Source organism: Haemaphysalis longicornis, unplaced genomic scaffold (genome assembly GCF_048455015.1).
Source record: "Haemaphysalis longicornis isolate Haplotype H1 unplaced genomic scaffold, Haemaphysalis longicornis Haplotype H1 scaffold_4, whole genome shotgun sequence".
In the NCBI taxonomy this organism is placed as follows: domain Eukaryota; kingdom Metazoa; phylum Arthropoda; class Arachnida; order Ixodida; family Ixodidae; genus Haemaphysalis; species Haemaphysalis longicornis.
Window position 1 is genome coordinate 221590937 of NW_027526361.1, and position 14635 is coordinate 221605571.

General features: G+C 48.9%; 1 protein-coding gene across 1 annotated transcript; it reads right to left on the minus strand.

Moving 5' to 3' along the window:
- Positions 1-1294: 1294 nt before the first annotated feature.
- LOC144180228 (uncharacterized) lies at positions 1295-14287 on the minus strand. Its single transcript, XM_077708608.1, has 3 exons — positions 14252-14287; positions 10646-11859; positions 1295-2044 (listed from the first exon to the last, which is right to left on the minus strand). The coding sequence occupies exons 1-3, from the start codon at positions 14285-14287 to the stop codon at positions 1372-1374; spliced, it is 1923 nt and encodes a 640-aa protein (XP_077564734.1). The 3' UTR covers positions 1295-1371.
- Positions 14288-14635: the final 348 nt, after the last annotated feature.

Below are 14635 nucleotides of genomic sequence, written 5' to 3' on the forward strand. Positions count from 1 at the left end.
GCAAAGCACTCTAAACTACGCGGAATTAAGGTAGGCTGTAGGTCGTTAGTAAAAGCGGGCGCAGATTGAACGCCGCTGAGGATACACAATTATCGCAAGAAAGGCGAGTGCAAGGACGCCAGCGCAGCGCTCGAACTACGGCATTTGCGAATGAAGCGCACTGTATACTGCCGCGAACCGTGCGCAAGACCTCTGTGCAGTGATTGCACGACCACAGTCACGCGAATGCAAGAACGGAACTACCGTAACAGAGCAGTTTGAAATGTCCACGCTCGATCCTTTCGCATTCACGAGCTATCCTGAGGTGTTACAGAATGCCGCACACGTAAACAAAAACCGCGCTGTGCGTATGCGCCAGCGGCATCCGCCCCGCAAATACCCCCTTGTAGACAAAAATATAAAACAAAACACTATCACTCAGTGCGTGTTGGTAAAACGGGGCTCTAGAAATCCTATAAATGCTACCAAAGAGCGATTTCGGCGCGAAAACAAGAGCAAACTGCAGCGAGCGCCCTGAAGCGTAGCGAGGGCGTCTGCTCTCAAGTGGCCAACAAATATGGCGGCCCCGCCGCGGAGTTAAAGGGACGGCGGCGCCGCGGGTGAGGGGAGAGAAAAAAGAGGAGGGCAGCGGAGAAGGAGGGAGCAGTTGGCGCTACCTTAGTTCTTTCAGGGACCTTACACCAATGGTCACCGTGGTGCCATCTGTCTATATGAGCACACACTACACTGCTGAAGTTGTTCCTTGAAATTGTCATGCACATTTAACTCACGTCCTCTAATTAAATGCGTTTATGTCAGCTGTGAAGCCTGCACAATTGGCACTGCTCGTTAACATTTGACAGAAATGATTTGGTTGTTTTTAACGTATGAGCATTCATTTGACAGAAAATTCCCCTGGGCATATGTGCTTTTAAAGGGACACTGAAGTGATATGTAAACATTGCGGGATAACTTGCGCAAATTGTAGTCCGGAGTCCGGCCATGTTTCGACCACTCTGGGCGCGTTTACGCGATTTTATTTAGTAGAAAAATCAATTCAAAAATGCTGTCCTCCTCTCTTTACGCTCGCCCATTTTTTGCGGCGTTTTCGTGTGACGTCGACTAACTAAACTAACTAAGTGGTTCGAGTGAAAAGGAAAGGAGATGCACTGGGGATATTATTGAGCCCAGCTGGGGGCTCACCTGCATACAACCCAGTGCGGGGGGGAGGGGGAAGAGGGGTATATAAAGATTAGAGGAGAAAGGGAGTGATAAAAGGATAGGTAGGAGAGAGGGAGAGATACAAATATAGGTAGGCGAGCAACAAGAGCGAGGAGCCTCGACGTGAATATCCGTGAAGCAGCAGCAATGGCGCGTCCAGCAGACTACTGTCTATAGGCGCTGAGCAAGTCCTGTAGCCTCCAAGTAGGCCAGCAGGAGGCGGAAGACGTGACGGCGGGTGAAGTCAGGGCCTGCTGGGTGTAGCAGGTTCTCCAGGCGCTGGTGGGGCAGCCCAAGACGTTGGAGCGAAGTCTGCAGCACTCCTCGGTGTGCCGCAAACTCCGGACAGGAGCAAAGCAGGTGCTCCAGCGTCTCAGGCTCGGGACAGTGGGCACAGGTGGGGGAGGCGCGGCGGCCTTGGCGGTGCAGTCGGGCTGCCACGTCAACACAATTCAGCCGCAGCCGGAGCAGCAGGCTGCGGACGTCCCTGCTCAGACGCCCCGGGAGGACCCGAGGGGTCTGGCCACTCACCACACGGCGGTCTGGGTGCATGGCGAGGGCCACTTTGGCGAGCTGCTGGCGTGCAGCGTCGAATGGTGTGACGTCCCGGGAGACAGGGGTGACTGGCTGGTGGGCACCCTTGGCCAGGGCGTCGGCGGCGTCGTTCCCCGGGATCCCCATGTGGGACGGCAGCCACTGCAGGCGGACATGGCAGCCGCCAGAGGCCACTGCATGGAGCTTGGCAGCCAACGATGTTTCTACGTGCCCGCAGGAACTGGACGGCTGGTCTGCCTCCCGCAGTCGTAGCAGAGCTGGCCGAGAGTCCGTCAGGATCAAGGCCTGGCTGTCCTGGCCCGCCCCCCAAGTAGCACAGAACATTAGACTAACGTTATCTGGAAGTTGCGAAAGTTTAAATAACGTTAAATGTTACGAGGCAATGTTTATGTAACGTTTTAAAAAAACATTCAATGTTTATGTTATGTTAAAAACGTTATTTTTACGTTGAAAACAAACATGTATGTTAACGTTTTGTTCCCAACATTTATTTAACGTTTAGGAAACAACTTAAAACCAATGTTAGAAATGCTAATGTTATTACAATGCTTATGACTCAACATTAAAGTAATGTAAATATACAAACATTATAACAACGTTCAGGCATGTTCAGGAAACAACTTATGACCAATGTTAGAAATGGTAACGTTATTACAATGCTCAGAACTCAACATTAAAGTAATGTAAAAATTCAAACATTATAATAACGTTCAGAGCATGTTCACGGCAGAACATTAATGGGATGTAAAAATGTAAACATTATTATAATGTTAGGAAGCAACCGCACAGCAACGTTATAGGTAACATCTTTATTGCAACATTATTACAATGTTCAAGGCATAACGTTGAAGTAACTTCAGAAATTTAACGTTATTAAAATACTCGAGGTAATACTGTCAGGTAACATAATAAATCTGATCGTAAGCATAACATTTAAGTTACAACAGCAGAGTAATGTGATGCTTGAAGAATTAAAAAAATGTTCAAACTAATTGCACAATACGACAACTGGCTTTTACCAAAGTACTCAGGGGTACAGGTGGTCAAAACACGCCCTCCCCCCGAAATTTCTCGTGAGGGAGGTGGGGCGGGGGGGGGGGGTGTCATCTAGGACGGGTATTTCGTGTCAACGTGAATCGCACGCGCTAGATAACGCTTCCAGGCTCCAGCGCGTACCGCTCGGTTCTTCTGGCTCCCTCTTCACCATTTTGACATACTAAAAAGATAAGGATATTTCGGGTTGTTTCCTTATTTCACATATCACATTTCAACTTTGCATCTCGTGCCGTCGGCGTGTCGCCACCGATTCTGCTATCTCTGGCGTGTCATCCGCGGTAAACTTCCGGCTCGTTTGAGCTCGTTCAGCCAGTCACATATATATTTTTTTGTACCAAAGAGGCCACCTTTTTATCTTCTTTCCCGCGATCGACGCGTGCCTCTCTCAGCTTTTCGATTTAATCTTTTCCGCAGCCTTCACGCAACATCCGTTACCTCCCGTCACAGCTCCTAAAGCATGCGTTGCGCCATGGAAACTAAGTTCGATGAAGTGTCACAAGCCTTGGTCGATGACTGGAGAGACAATTAAGGAGGACAGATGTCTGTTTGGGCCCCTAACATTAGAAAGATCAGAGCTCTAGTCAATGTGCAGCGAGAGGCAGCTATATGAAATTGTTCCGAATGCGTAAATGTGCCGCGCTTCTTGTGTCCGAACCCCTTCCACTTCTTCAACTCGCGAGCCCTGGCGTAAATTAAATGTTATGACCTGAAATAAGGTCCCCGCTTGTTACATTGTTAAATTGGTTGATATCTCGAATTAGGCTTGAAATAAAGAAAAAGGACGCTCTGGGCGAATGAAACCAACTGTCTGTTCTTAGCAGACATCGTGACGAAGAGACAGAAAGGCAGTTTAGTGGGTAAGCTTTACGGGTGAGGGCGGGAAGGGAGGCTAACAAATACCTCCCCCCCCCCCGGTATAAAATCCTGGCTACGCCAATGCTTTTAAAAATCGCAGCCACATTATTTCAGTGCTTGACTGCAGTTTGACGCCGGAGATGCGCTGAGACAACGGTTGTAAGTGTGTATGCGCGCGTGTTTATTTTGTGTTATGAGCCCAGCCGCGAGCATGTTGAGGAGGATAAATTACAGCCCCAATCGGGCACCACTTGTGGTTTTTGGCCGCTGCGAGTCAGCGCTAAACGTTTCCCAGGTAAGGCGACTTTCCCCTCAGTTGCTTTTGTTCCCTCAGTTCAATCAGAGACATTGAAGGACCCGAATAGCTCCGTCAACAACCGGTCCTATTCATGACCAGTCCTATTGTTGCCCAGCGCCCCTCCCCTCGTTTTGCAAGGCGTGTTTCATTCGGTGTTGGTTTCATGCGGGTGAGCGCGGTGAGTGGGGGCTTGCTCCCCCTCTCACGACCCGCAGGGAAAGTCCGTCAAAAGCCTGTTCTTGTCTGTCATCTGCACGGAGCGCAAGAAAGAGCGACAACACAGCAGCAGAAGGTGCTTTGCGTCATCGAGAAACACACTTGTTGCAGGGAAACAGCGATTTGCAAATAAAATGCAGGTTACTTCAAATATACACGAAAACACGCTTTTAACTATTTTCAGTAAGCATCATAACGCTAAATTTATTTTAAAAAACAGTAATGCTGGAAAAATTAATAGGAATTGATAGTTTTATGTGTAATTTTTACATCCCTGTCACGTTTGCACCACAAATTCTGCGCTATTGGAGCAGAAAACAAAAATGTGAGGCCTACTTCTTATCAATGCGGCGATCGAATTAACACCCATTGGATGATCTGGTAGATTTGCAACGAACTCACACCTACAGTGAAAGCCAGAGTTGCCCTGCACATGCAACGCGAAACTGCGACACCGCAGTTTCGCGTTATTTTGTTTCGTATTAGCCATATAAAGTACAACAGTATTGTTATGGTGCGTCAGCCACAGAGGAAGGAGACACGAACGCCAGTGCCTAGCCTGCTCGGACATGTGCTTAATTGTAGCCAAAACAAGACGCTGGGCGCGCTCAGGTCGACTCTGAGGTGTACATGTATTGAAAAGGAAGTAGACGAAGCTCTGGCGTTCTTGGTCTGCGCGGGGCCTTCTGTTCTGTAAATACGCCGTGTTGGTTTTTGGATTGTAGGGTTTAACGCGGCGATGCAACGCAGGCGATGAGGCGCGCCGTAGTGGAGGGCTCCGGATTAATTTTGACCACCTCGGGATCTTTAACGTGCGCCAAAATCTCGTACGGACGGGCGTTTTTGCTTTTCACCTCCATCAGAAAAGCGGCCGCAGCGGCCGGGAATCGAACCAGCATCCTCGTGCCCAGCAGCACAACGCCTTAGCCACTGAGCCACCACAGCGGGTGTGAATAGGCCTTGTAAATACATCTTCGTTTCACGTCTTCCTCTCCGTAACATGTTGGTGGCGGTTGTTAACCATACATCCGTGCTCCTGCCTCGAGCCTATACGAGCGCGTAAGTGCTCCCAAATGATGATACCCTACGCTCACGCTCGCGCTACAAACGGCTAGCCTCCTGGTTATAAGTTTTGTCGGGAAATAGACTGCATGATGTCGATGGACGCTGGACCAAAGGTTAAGTCAAGCACCGGAACCCTTGCGAAGTATCTAACCAAGCTGTGCAGCCTTCCTTTGTAGCCGCATAACTGTATTTCTAAAGTGGATTTCAACTTTTAACGTCTACGTATATAAGCTGCACTCCGCTGTCGCTCCAATTCCTCCCCATAGCGCTGCGCTGGCGGGCACGATTGCTGCCTAAATATTCTATAATGTTTGACAACTGCATTACCTTTGATGAAACTTCATAAAAATATTTAGGAGACGAAATTGAAACTTTGAAAACTTTCCTTTGCGGCAGACGTAATCAATTCGTCAATTTTGATGCAAGTCTAGGTTTATCCGCCATGTAAAAGCGCGCACCACGTTGAAATACAGAGTTACCCGTAAAGTTAAACCTGGATGTAACGAAGTTGATAAAAATTCAATTTTTCGTTACATGCAGGTCTTCATTATATGCAAGTTTCGATTTAAGGCACGCGTAAATGAAGCAGAAACTAAATCAAAATACTTGACATCAGGGATCGTGAACTCTCCCTTCAGGAATTTATTTCAGTGAAAAAATGCGCTATTTGCGGCCTCTGCTTTCCCACGAAGTTTTTCAGTACAGGGCAGTCCAAAGAATCAAGGTCATTTACCCCTGTATTCGCAAACGTAACTTAAGTATTAATTTTGCCTTTTGACATTCTTCGCTGCCTTAACCAGTTTCAAGGAGCAAACGTATGCTGAAAGGGCGCCTTTTCGCGAACTTGATGCTATTTAATTGCTGCACTCAAACGTTTTGAGAAGGTGCTAGCTGGGATACTGTACTGGACGACAACGTTGATCCTACTTCCTGGCGACGGCATGCTTTATCGGCGATCAGGCGAGAATTAAATTACGTAATCGTGTTCAGTGCTCAAGGCTGCAGGGGTAACTCGCTTGTTTAAAGAATACATGTACGAAAAAAAAAAAACTTTTTTTTTGTAGTTATGTGACCACACAGCAGTAGTTATTCGGCACGCACCAGCCGGACTGGTTAAGTTGCCCAGAATTCTTTTTTCATCGAAGCATCATATTTCTGACTAGTGAATCAAAACGTTTAAGTTCTAGTTTACAAAAAAAAAAAAAAATGTCACTGGTGTTTTTGACAAATTTTCTCCCTACATCCCGGACTACTATAAAACTGGACGTGTAGCCACTCTTATTTCATGTTTGGTTATGAAGCGTTCCTTGATTCGTGCATCACGATCGATCAGTTTCGTTCAAAGTCATGCCTTATGAAATAATGTTAAATCTTGCTCGCGAGTCCTCCTCATTCTGTTCGTCGAGACGAGCAGGTAAGGCTGTCTTCACTATGGAATGTAAAAGGCGAACCCCGTGGCGCTGTCCCCAAGGGCGGGTGGATAAGTGTCCCGTCGCATTGTGCGACGTTTCTTTGTGTAGCATCCCCCCACGGCTTTTTGTTTATTCAGACAGGTTTCAGCCGCAGACAGCGGCTGCGGAAAGTTGCTTGGAGATCCACTGCCTTCTCGCCCCATATGAGAGGGAAAGAAAAAAGGGCAAGGGCCGAAGGGGTCTTTTCTCGCCACTGCCGAGAGGACCCCGTACCCCGTGCGTTACGGTGCGTACCCAGCTCCAGTCGTTGCACCGGATCGTTTACCTGGCACACTGCAGTTGTAGACGTAAGTATATGCGCAAGCGCATGCTTGTTCAGTCGTAGTCTGTTCGACGGAGTTATATCTTTCTCTCTGGTCTCTCCAACCGAGACCCGTTTAATCGCTGGATATTGAAATTGAAGCGCCAGAGGCAGCGTTTGGGCAATGTGAGCGACATACAAGGAAAACAAGGAAGGTGTGCAGGAGCAGCTCGTGAGTATTTCCTTGCTTATAGGCCCGTGCACACTTGCGACGAAGCAACGCCATTTCTTTCGCGGCGACAAATTGGCCGAGACCAAACGACAAAACCGTCGCCGGGCGGCAAAAGCTCCTGAAATCGCGTCGCTTCGTGTGAACGGGCCTGATATGTTTGGTGAAATATACTAGGCAGTATTGATGGAAGAATTGATGTTACGGGTTCGTTGCATGGAAACGATTTTTGCGCGCCTTGTGCAAAGTGAATTCGGAAAACTAACCTCGCGCACATTCGAATGATTTTCACTTCAGTCTGGCAAGTGAGGTAGCGGCATGGGCACGCGAAACAAAATAATGTGCGTCTCACGCTAGTTCGTTGTGCTAAATATTAAAAAAAAAAAACATTACGTTTGCCCCTAATTGCCTGGCGATGCGATAATCATGTTGGGAACGCCGGGGTTTTAACGTGAACAAAAAAAAGGGGGGGGGGGAGGTGCAAGCTACTTCGGAATATAGTCGACACTAATGCAAATGAACTGGTCAGAATGCACCCCTTGGTAGCCTATTTTGCTGCTGGTTAGCGTGGTATGATAGTGTACCTATCGCGAAAAGTTCGTCAAACTTCTCGGCTACTGTTAAAAGCTGCAAACCTGAGCCTTTTGTCGTAGCTCTCTTCGCTGGCGATAAGCAACCAGACAACCTGCGTGACTATACAGCCAACTTTGTTAGAAAGGGGCACTTTGAGAGTCAGTATATTATCTCTATGACTTTGAGGGCTGAAGGTGTCACAGAGGGTGGGAAAAAGTGCGCTGTTCGAGCACATGCGTTCGTTTGAGACTTACATTTTTGAAATGCATTAAGCAGCATAGCGCGTTCTTGAGTTGTGAGAAATGCACCCCAAAAGGCTGGTAAATAGCAACTGGTAAAGAGTCGAAGTCACTTTCATTGCAGGCTATGGTTTTCAAGATACCCTCAAACCGGGAAAGCCGCGGAGTTCATCGACTATGAGTGCCAATCCCGAAACTATAGAAATCGGTAAGTAAATATTGCTCAATTGTGTAAATTGCTAGCGAGTTAGCCAATCAAAATGGAAAAGCGAATTAAATCGATAACGCACAGCACAACAGGAGGTGGAATGACCAGGGCAGCCGATAAAGATCCGAAGGGGGTAATTGGGGGTAGGAGGTGTGGGAGGTACTAGGTCATGCTAGCGATCACCCAATCCCTCTAAAGGGACCCGTTCCGCCCAAAAGAGGTCACTCTGGATACAAAATTTTGTCTACTGCACGTACTTTGTCAGAAGTTTGGAACCAACACGCTTTCATTGCGGCCGCATTGAGCATGCACAGCCGTCGTTCGCCGAAATTAAACGGACATGCTTCTGGCAAAAAGGCTAGTTCTAGTAGTACTGTCCATCGGTGGTGCGGTTTCGAACAGCTTGAATCAAAGGCTTTTACTTCCGTGGTTCCAGGCGCACTTCCCAACTTTTGAAAAATCCTGTAAATGCTCAGCAGTGATGAATAACAGGGTGCGTTTCATATGACGAAGTAACTACGCCGAGCGTGAAAAAACAAAAACCGTGGTTAAAGTGAACGCTAACAAATTTAGTTGCTGCAATGATGCGCATGGCTTTGACTGAAAAACTGAACCTTCCTGCATTCGTGCAAAAAAAAAAAAAAGAAAAAGAATGCCCCGGTTGTTGTAAAATGCTCAAATTCTTCCTCATTTTTTCCCCTAGCCTGCTCCAAGCATGTATTATAAAACATGCGAAACAACTTTTTTCAGTGCTGAGAAAGACTAGGATCTAAGTTGTTCGTTTATGAATTCCCACTTTGGTTCCCTTTATTATGTAAGTAAACTTGGACCATTTATACACATTCGTGTTTAATGGGTGTGTTCTTTTGTGTGACCCATCTGTAATACCTTTTAGCACTTTGTGTTCTTTTTTAGGTGAAATATCTGCCGGACTGGAGGAGCAAACATCGCTTCTACAACCAAGCGAATTTTCAGATTTGTTGTTTCAATTCAGGTAGCTGTCATCTATATACAGTTGGACAGGAAGAAAAGAAGAAAAAGGTCCGAGAGGCTTAAAGTCCGTCCCCTAGTAGTATTTGGTGAGTGTATAAAATTTCTGAGAGCGTATTTTGATTTGTTTTAGTAGTTCAATTTATGAACTGCTATGCAGCCCATAACTAGTCGCGCCCTATGTTTCCAGCTGCTGCGGGTGTGACCCAGGCCACAGTCAATAGCGGGCCACATTTTTGGTGACTGGCTCCGCTTTGCAAATATTGGGCTCACAGGAACCCACAAGGTAAGAATAAACTGATATTCTCAAAATTTAATAGTGCATTTATATTTAAATGATTTTCATCCTAATCTCTGCCTAATAAAAATATATGGACCATGCAGAAGACATAAAACTCCGCAAGCAAGCAACAGTAAACTCGGGGGATTCAAGTTGGGAGTCAGGTGACCCAAAATTTTGTGCGCTTTCTTTCTTCTGGTCATATGATTAGCAAGAGTTGCTGCGTAGCTGCTTGTTCGTTTACTCTTCATTTAGTGTGTGCGTGTGTGCGCTCTTTTGAACTAAACAAATCCTTAGGGGGCAATTACTTTTTCGCGCAAAAACAGCCTACTGCTGCAGCGTACTGCAGTAGAAATTGTTTGCTTTTTCCACACAGACGCAGCCAGCCCCTGGATGGAGCCTCTTCCTAAGTGTGCTATCCATAGCCTCTCCTGCACAGCCGCAGCAATGGAATGTAAATAAAAAAAAATATATGTAACCATGCAAAATGAAATAAAATTTTGTTTGAAATTTCACTTTTCCTTGTTATTTTGAAAATGATTTAAATATATCGTATCCGGTGTACGGGGATAACAGAAACAATGCTCAACGATATACATTCCATACGTTTGGCAAAACGTCACTGTAACGTTCCTGGTCCACATTCTGAAAAGGTTTTGAAATGTTAAAAGATCGTTTCAAGCATGTTTTCTGCAACGTTAGGTAAATGTAAATCCAACATAATTAATATGTTGCCGAAATGCTTCCTCACAGTTCCAATAATGTTTCACGAAACGTTACTGTAACGTTTTTAGCTGTTCTTAAAATGTTTTCTAGCTTGTTTCTGCAACGTTAGGTAAACGCAACTCCAAAAGTATTTATTTGTTGTATAAATGTTTTCTTACTGTTCGCATGACGTTTGGCGAAAATTGATGTAACGTTTTCCATTGCTTTTAAACGTTTTTTGAACGTTATTAGATTGTTCGCTGCAACGTTAGGGAAATGTAACGCTAACATTAATAATATGTTGTAAAAATGTTTTGTAGACGTTTAAATAATGTTTTCCAAAACATTATTGTAACGTTTGGGACAACATTAGTTAAACATTTCAAAAAAATGACATTAAGAACATTGCTCTAACGTTAACACCAAACAAAAAAATTACGTTCTTCTAATGTTTTGGTGCTACTTGGGCCGTTCTAGCAGCAGGTCCGCAGCCAGGTGCAGGCCGGCCAGCTCCGCAGTGGTTGACGACGCAGGGAAGGGCAGGCGGCACGTTCGGCTGGCGCCCAGCGCAGGAGCCGTGCAGGCAGCTGCCGCAGTGCCCGTGTGGGGCAGTACCGAGCCGTCCGTGTAGACATGTAGGCGTCCACTGGCGCCCTCGTGCAGCAGGGCAGCCACCTCCTGGTAGATGGCCGCGTGTGGGGTGGTGCGCTTGCTGCGTACCCCGTGGAGCTTGGTGGCGATCTGCAGGGCCTCCCCCGTGCCAGGCGGAGGCGGCTCCAGACGGGGCCGCTGCGGCACCACGATATTCTCCTCGTAGAGCTTCAGCAGCGTGCCCATCTGCGAGTTGGGCCTGCCTCGGAACCGCTGCAGCAGGGCGGCCCCATCCACGGACTTCTGCAGCCGATCGATGTGGCGCAGACCCGTCTGGAGGGCCCGCATCTCGATAGTCCAGGTGGCCGCCTCGGTGTAGGTGCCCCCAATGGGAGAGTACCTGGGGAGGCCCAGGCAGAGCCGGATGGCCCGGCGCTGGTCCAGCTCCAGCTCCCCCCACCGGCGGCGTTTTAGCGTCACCAGCGGCAGCGCGTACAGCACGGCCGACGTGGCCATGCTGTTGTAGATACGCAGTGCCACACTGTGGGAGCACCCGTTGCCACGGGCCAGCAGCTGTCGTACTCCATGCAGTACCCCGGCAGCACGTCGCTGTTGGGCCCGCACGGCTGGTGTCCAGGTGAGCCGGCAGTCCACCAGGAACCCCAGGTAGGTGACTTGGAGGCGCCAAGGAAGGGGCTTGCCATGCAGGACAAACTCCGGCGTCTGGCGGCGGGCGGTCTTCCCGTAGGGGTGCCGCATGATGGCCTGTGTCTTTGCCTCGGACAGCACCAGGCCGCGGCTTGCCAGGAAAGCCGCGACCGAGTCCAGTGCTGTCTGCAGGCACGCCCTCACGCGCCTGTTCTCCCCGGTGGGCCCGTGCGTCCAGATGGCGATGTCGTCAGCATAGACCGCCATCCCAACTGGGTACTGGAGGCCAGCGGGGATGCAGTCTGGAAGCGGGGCCAGCACCAGGTTGAACAGGAAGGGGCTTAGCACGCCCCCCTGGGGCACCCCAGAGCAGACGTCCCGCGGGCTGCTGGTTGCCCGGCCGACCTTGACCCGGAAGGTTCGGCCAGCGAGGAACGCCTGCGTCGAGAGGAGCCCAGCTCGCAATTTTGGCTACGCTACTGCACGGCTCCCCGGCCTTCAGACAGAGTCCGTCGGCCCAGCGTTTCGTCCGCCGGCCGCCGACGGGTCGTCGCAATTCGTTCGCTCAGTTGAAACGAAGCCAGAACACGTTTGTGAATGGAAGAATGGGCCTTTCTTTACTTGGTTAGTTTGTACACTGTATCTAGCTCCAAGTCAAGGTCGCTTCACACAAGCGCTGCACAAGCGCACATGCGACGCTTCGCTGACTGGTAATCCAGTAGGAAAATATAAGGCCTCTTGAAGGCGGGAGAAGAGTCAGCGAATTCAATATAGGTACTAAGGAAATAAAATCAACTGATATTTTTACCGTACAGCGTAAAAATAGGGTGCGGGAAGCACTTTTTTGCGCTGGGCGAACAAGCACAGCGGTCAGCAGCACGACTACGCATCTGCGAACGCTTTTCCGTCTACGAAATGCAATTGCTAGACGTGAGCTATTGTGGAAACTCGGGCGACGCTTACTGCACGAGTGCAATACAACAAATAGTCACCTAAGCTGCTTGAAATGTCAAAACTCAATAAAAGTTTAAACTGGTTGTACAATATATACCCTATATATTACAAATGCCCGCGGAGCCCGCTCCTTGGCCGAGCGGTCTGGGTTGCTGGGTATGCCACCGCAAGCATTTTGCAAGTCACCAGTTCGAATCCCCGCGGGTACGTGGCTTTTTTTTTTTTTGTAAGTTAACTTTTTCGTTTTCTGCCGATGTTTTCTACATTGAGTTCACCTTTTTTTGGGCCGCAACGTTCATGGCTCCACGAACTAGTTCACAGAACGCGCGCAGGCTGGCACTGGCGCGCTAGCGAGTTCTCGTTGGCGTGCTGTTGCCATAAGCACCGACTGCTTGCGGGCAGTGGGCACAGGCCAGAATGAACAGACCCTTGGCCTGGTGCGAACACGCTTTTTACGGTACAGGCATGAGTGAGGCAAGCTCCAAATATGGGGGAAAAGCGCATGACATTTGGGCGTCTGCGGGTACTCGGAGGGCGTCCATGCACTGCGTAGGCCTCGGCTAGTGAATGCTACGATTCCAAGCCGTCCTGGGAGGCTTATCTTTATGCATTTTTACAGGTGACAACATGGCAGAAGCGCGGTACGATGATTACTGAGTTATTAGAGAGTTTTAGCATAGCGGCTCCCGTACGCTACGCAAAGGTTAGCGGGTAGCGGGAGCGGACTGCGCATGCGCGCGCGGGGAGTGCGAGGAGGTTGCCCCTCAGCGGAGGGAAAGAGCGGGCATGGCGAAGGCAGGCCGCGCGGAACTAATCCACCCCACCGTGACGAATTTGCTCTCCCCAGTCGCGCCCCGCTACCCGCCGCCGTAGCGTTAGCGGACGGAGCACGCTATGCTAAAACTCTCTATTGAGAATGCCCATCCAGCAACGCCACCGGTTGTGTTTTACAGAACCGAAACCGAAACTTGTTTGGTTGCTCACCTTGGGCATCGTCCAATCACGGTGCGGCTCCTCCTAACGTCACACACTGCGCCATTGCTGCTGCTTCACGGATATTCACGTCGAGGCTTCTCGCTCTTGTTGCTCGCCTACCTATCCTTTTATCTCTCCCTTTCTCCTACCTATCCTTTTATCACTCCCTTTCTCCTCTAATCTTTATATACCCCTCCTCCCCCTACCCCCCCGCACTGGGTTGTATGCAGGTAAGCCCCCAGCTGGGCTCAATAATATCCCCAGTGCATCTCCTTTTCCTTTTTCACTCGTACCACTTAGTAGTAGTAGTCCTAACGTCACAGCTTTAGTTGGTGCGGCCGCCGCAAACCGCGCATGGTAGTTTTTCTTCTTTCGCGCTTTGTAAAATAATTACCGATTTGTCAACCGGATAAACGATGAAAAGTGTGCTAATTTGAGCCAGTCTACGCAGTGCAAGCAAAAACGGGAGCTTGACAAATTCACTTCAGTGTCCCTTTAAAGGAGCCATGAAAAGAAAATACAAGTTGGGTTTATTAGGAAAACTGCTTAGTCCCGAAAACAATGATACTAATGTCACCGCAGTCATATTGCTCTCTCTTCCCTATATATTTTTGTGCCTTTTCACACAATTCACTTTGACCGGCTTCATACTTCTGCCCACGTGGCATCACGTTGTGTCACGCAGCACACACGTCTACAACTTCTACGTTTCCAGTTGATAGTTTAAAAAATTTTGTGAAATGGGCACATTAGCCCCTCAAAGCTCCTGAATACTGACGAATCCAGCAAGTGAGTACGTGCCCGAAAAAAAGGAACAACGGAGAGAGAATAAACATCTTTAAAGCTCGATGGTGCAAGATGGTAAGAGCACAGGCCTGTCTGTGTGGGGCGTCCACTAGACCGGGATGTCCTGGTCCTTGCTGGGTGCTCGTGCCATCTCTATCTAGCAGGCGCTGGGTCGAGAGGTCTGAGCTGGGCTGCTCGTTTGTGGGTTGAGGATTTGGTGTGAGGGTCGGGGATTGTTGGCATTTCCAGGTCAGATATGGTATAGGGTGCCGGGCTGGGGGCAAAAGTTGCAGCTGCTGTAATAATGGGTGGCGTACATATGGTGGGGGAGGGTTGGGTAGGGGTAGAAGTTGGTCTGGAGTTGGCAGAGTGTGGTCACTTCGGCTCGGGAAAGATGGGAGTGGGGTGACAGGAACTGCTGCTGTTCATGTGGTCTTCTCCTGGTGGTCTTGACTCGTTTCGGAGATAGCCCAACCGGAGGGTGTTTACTTGGGCCGTG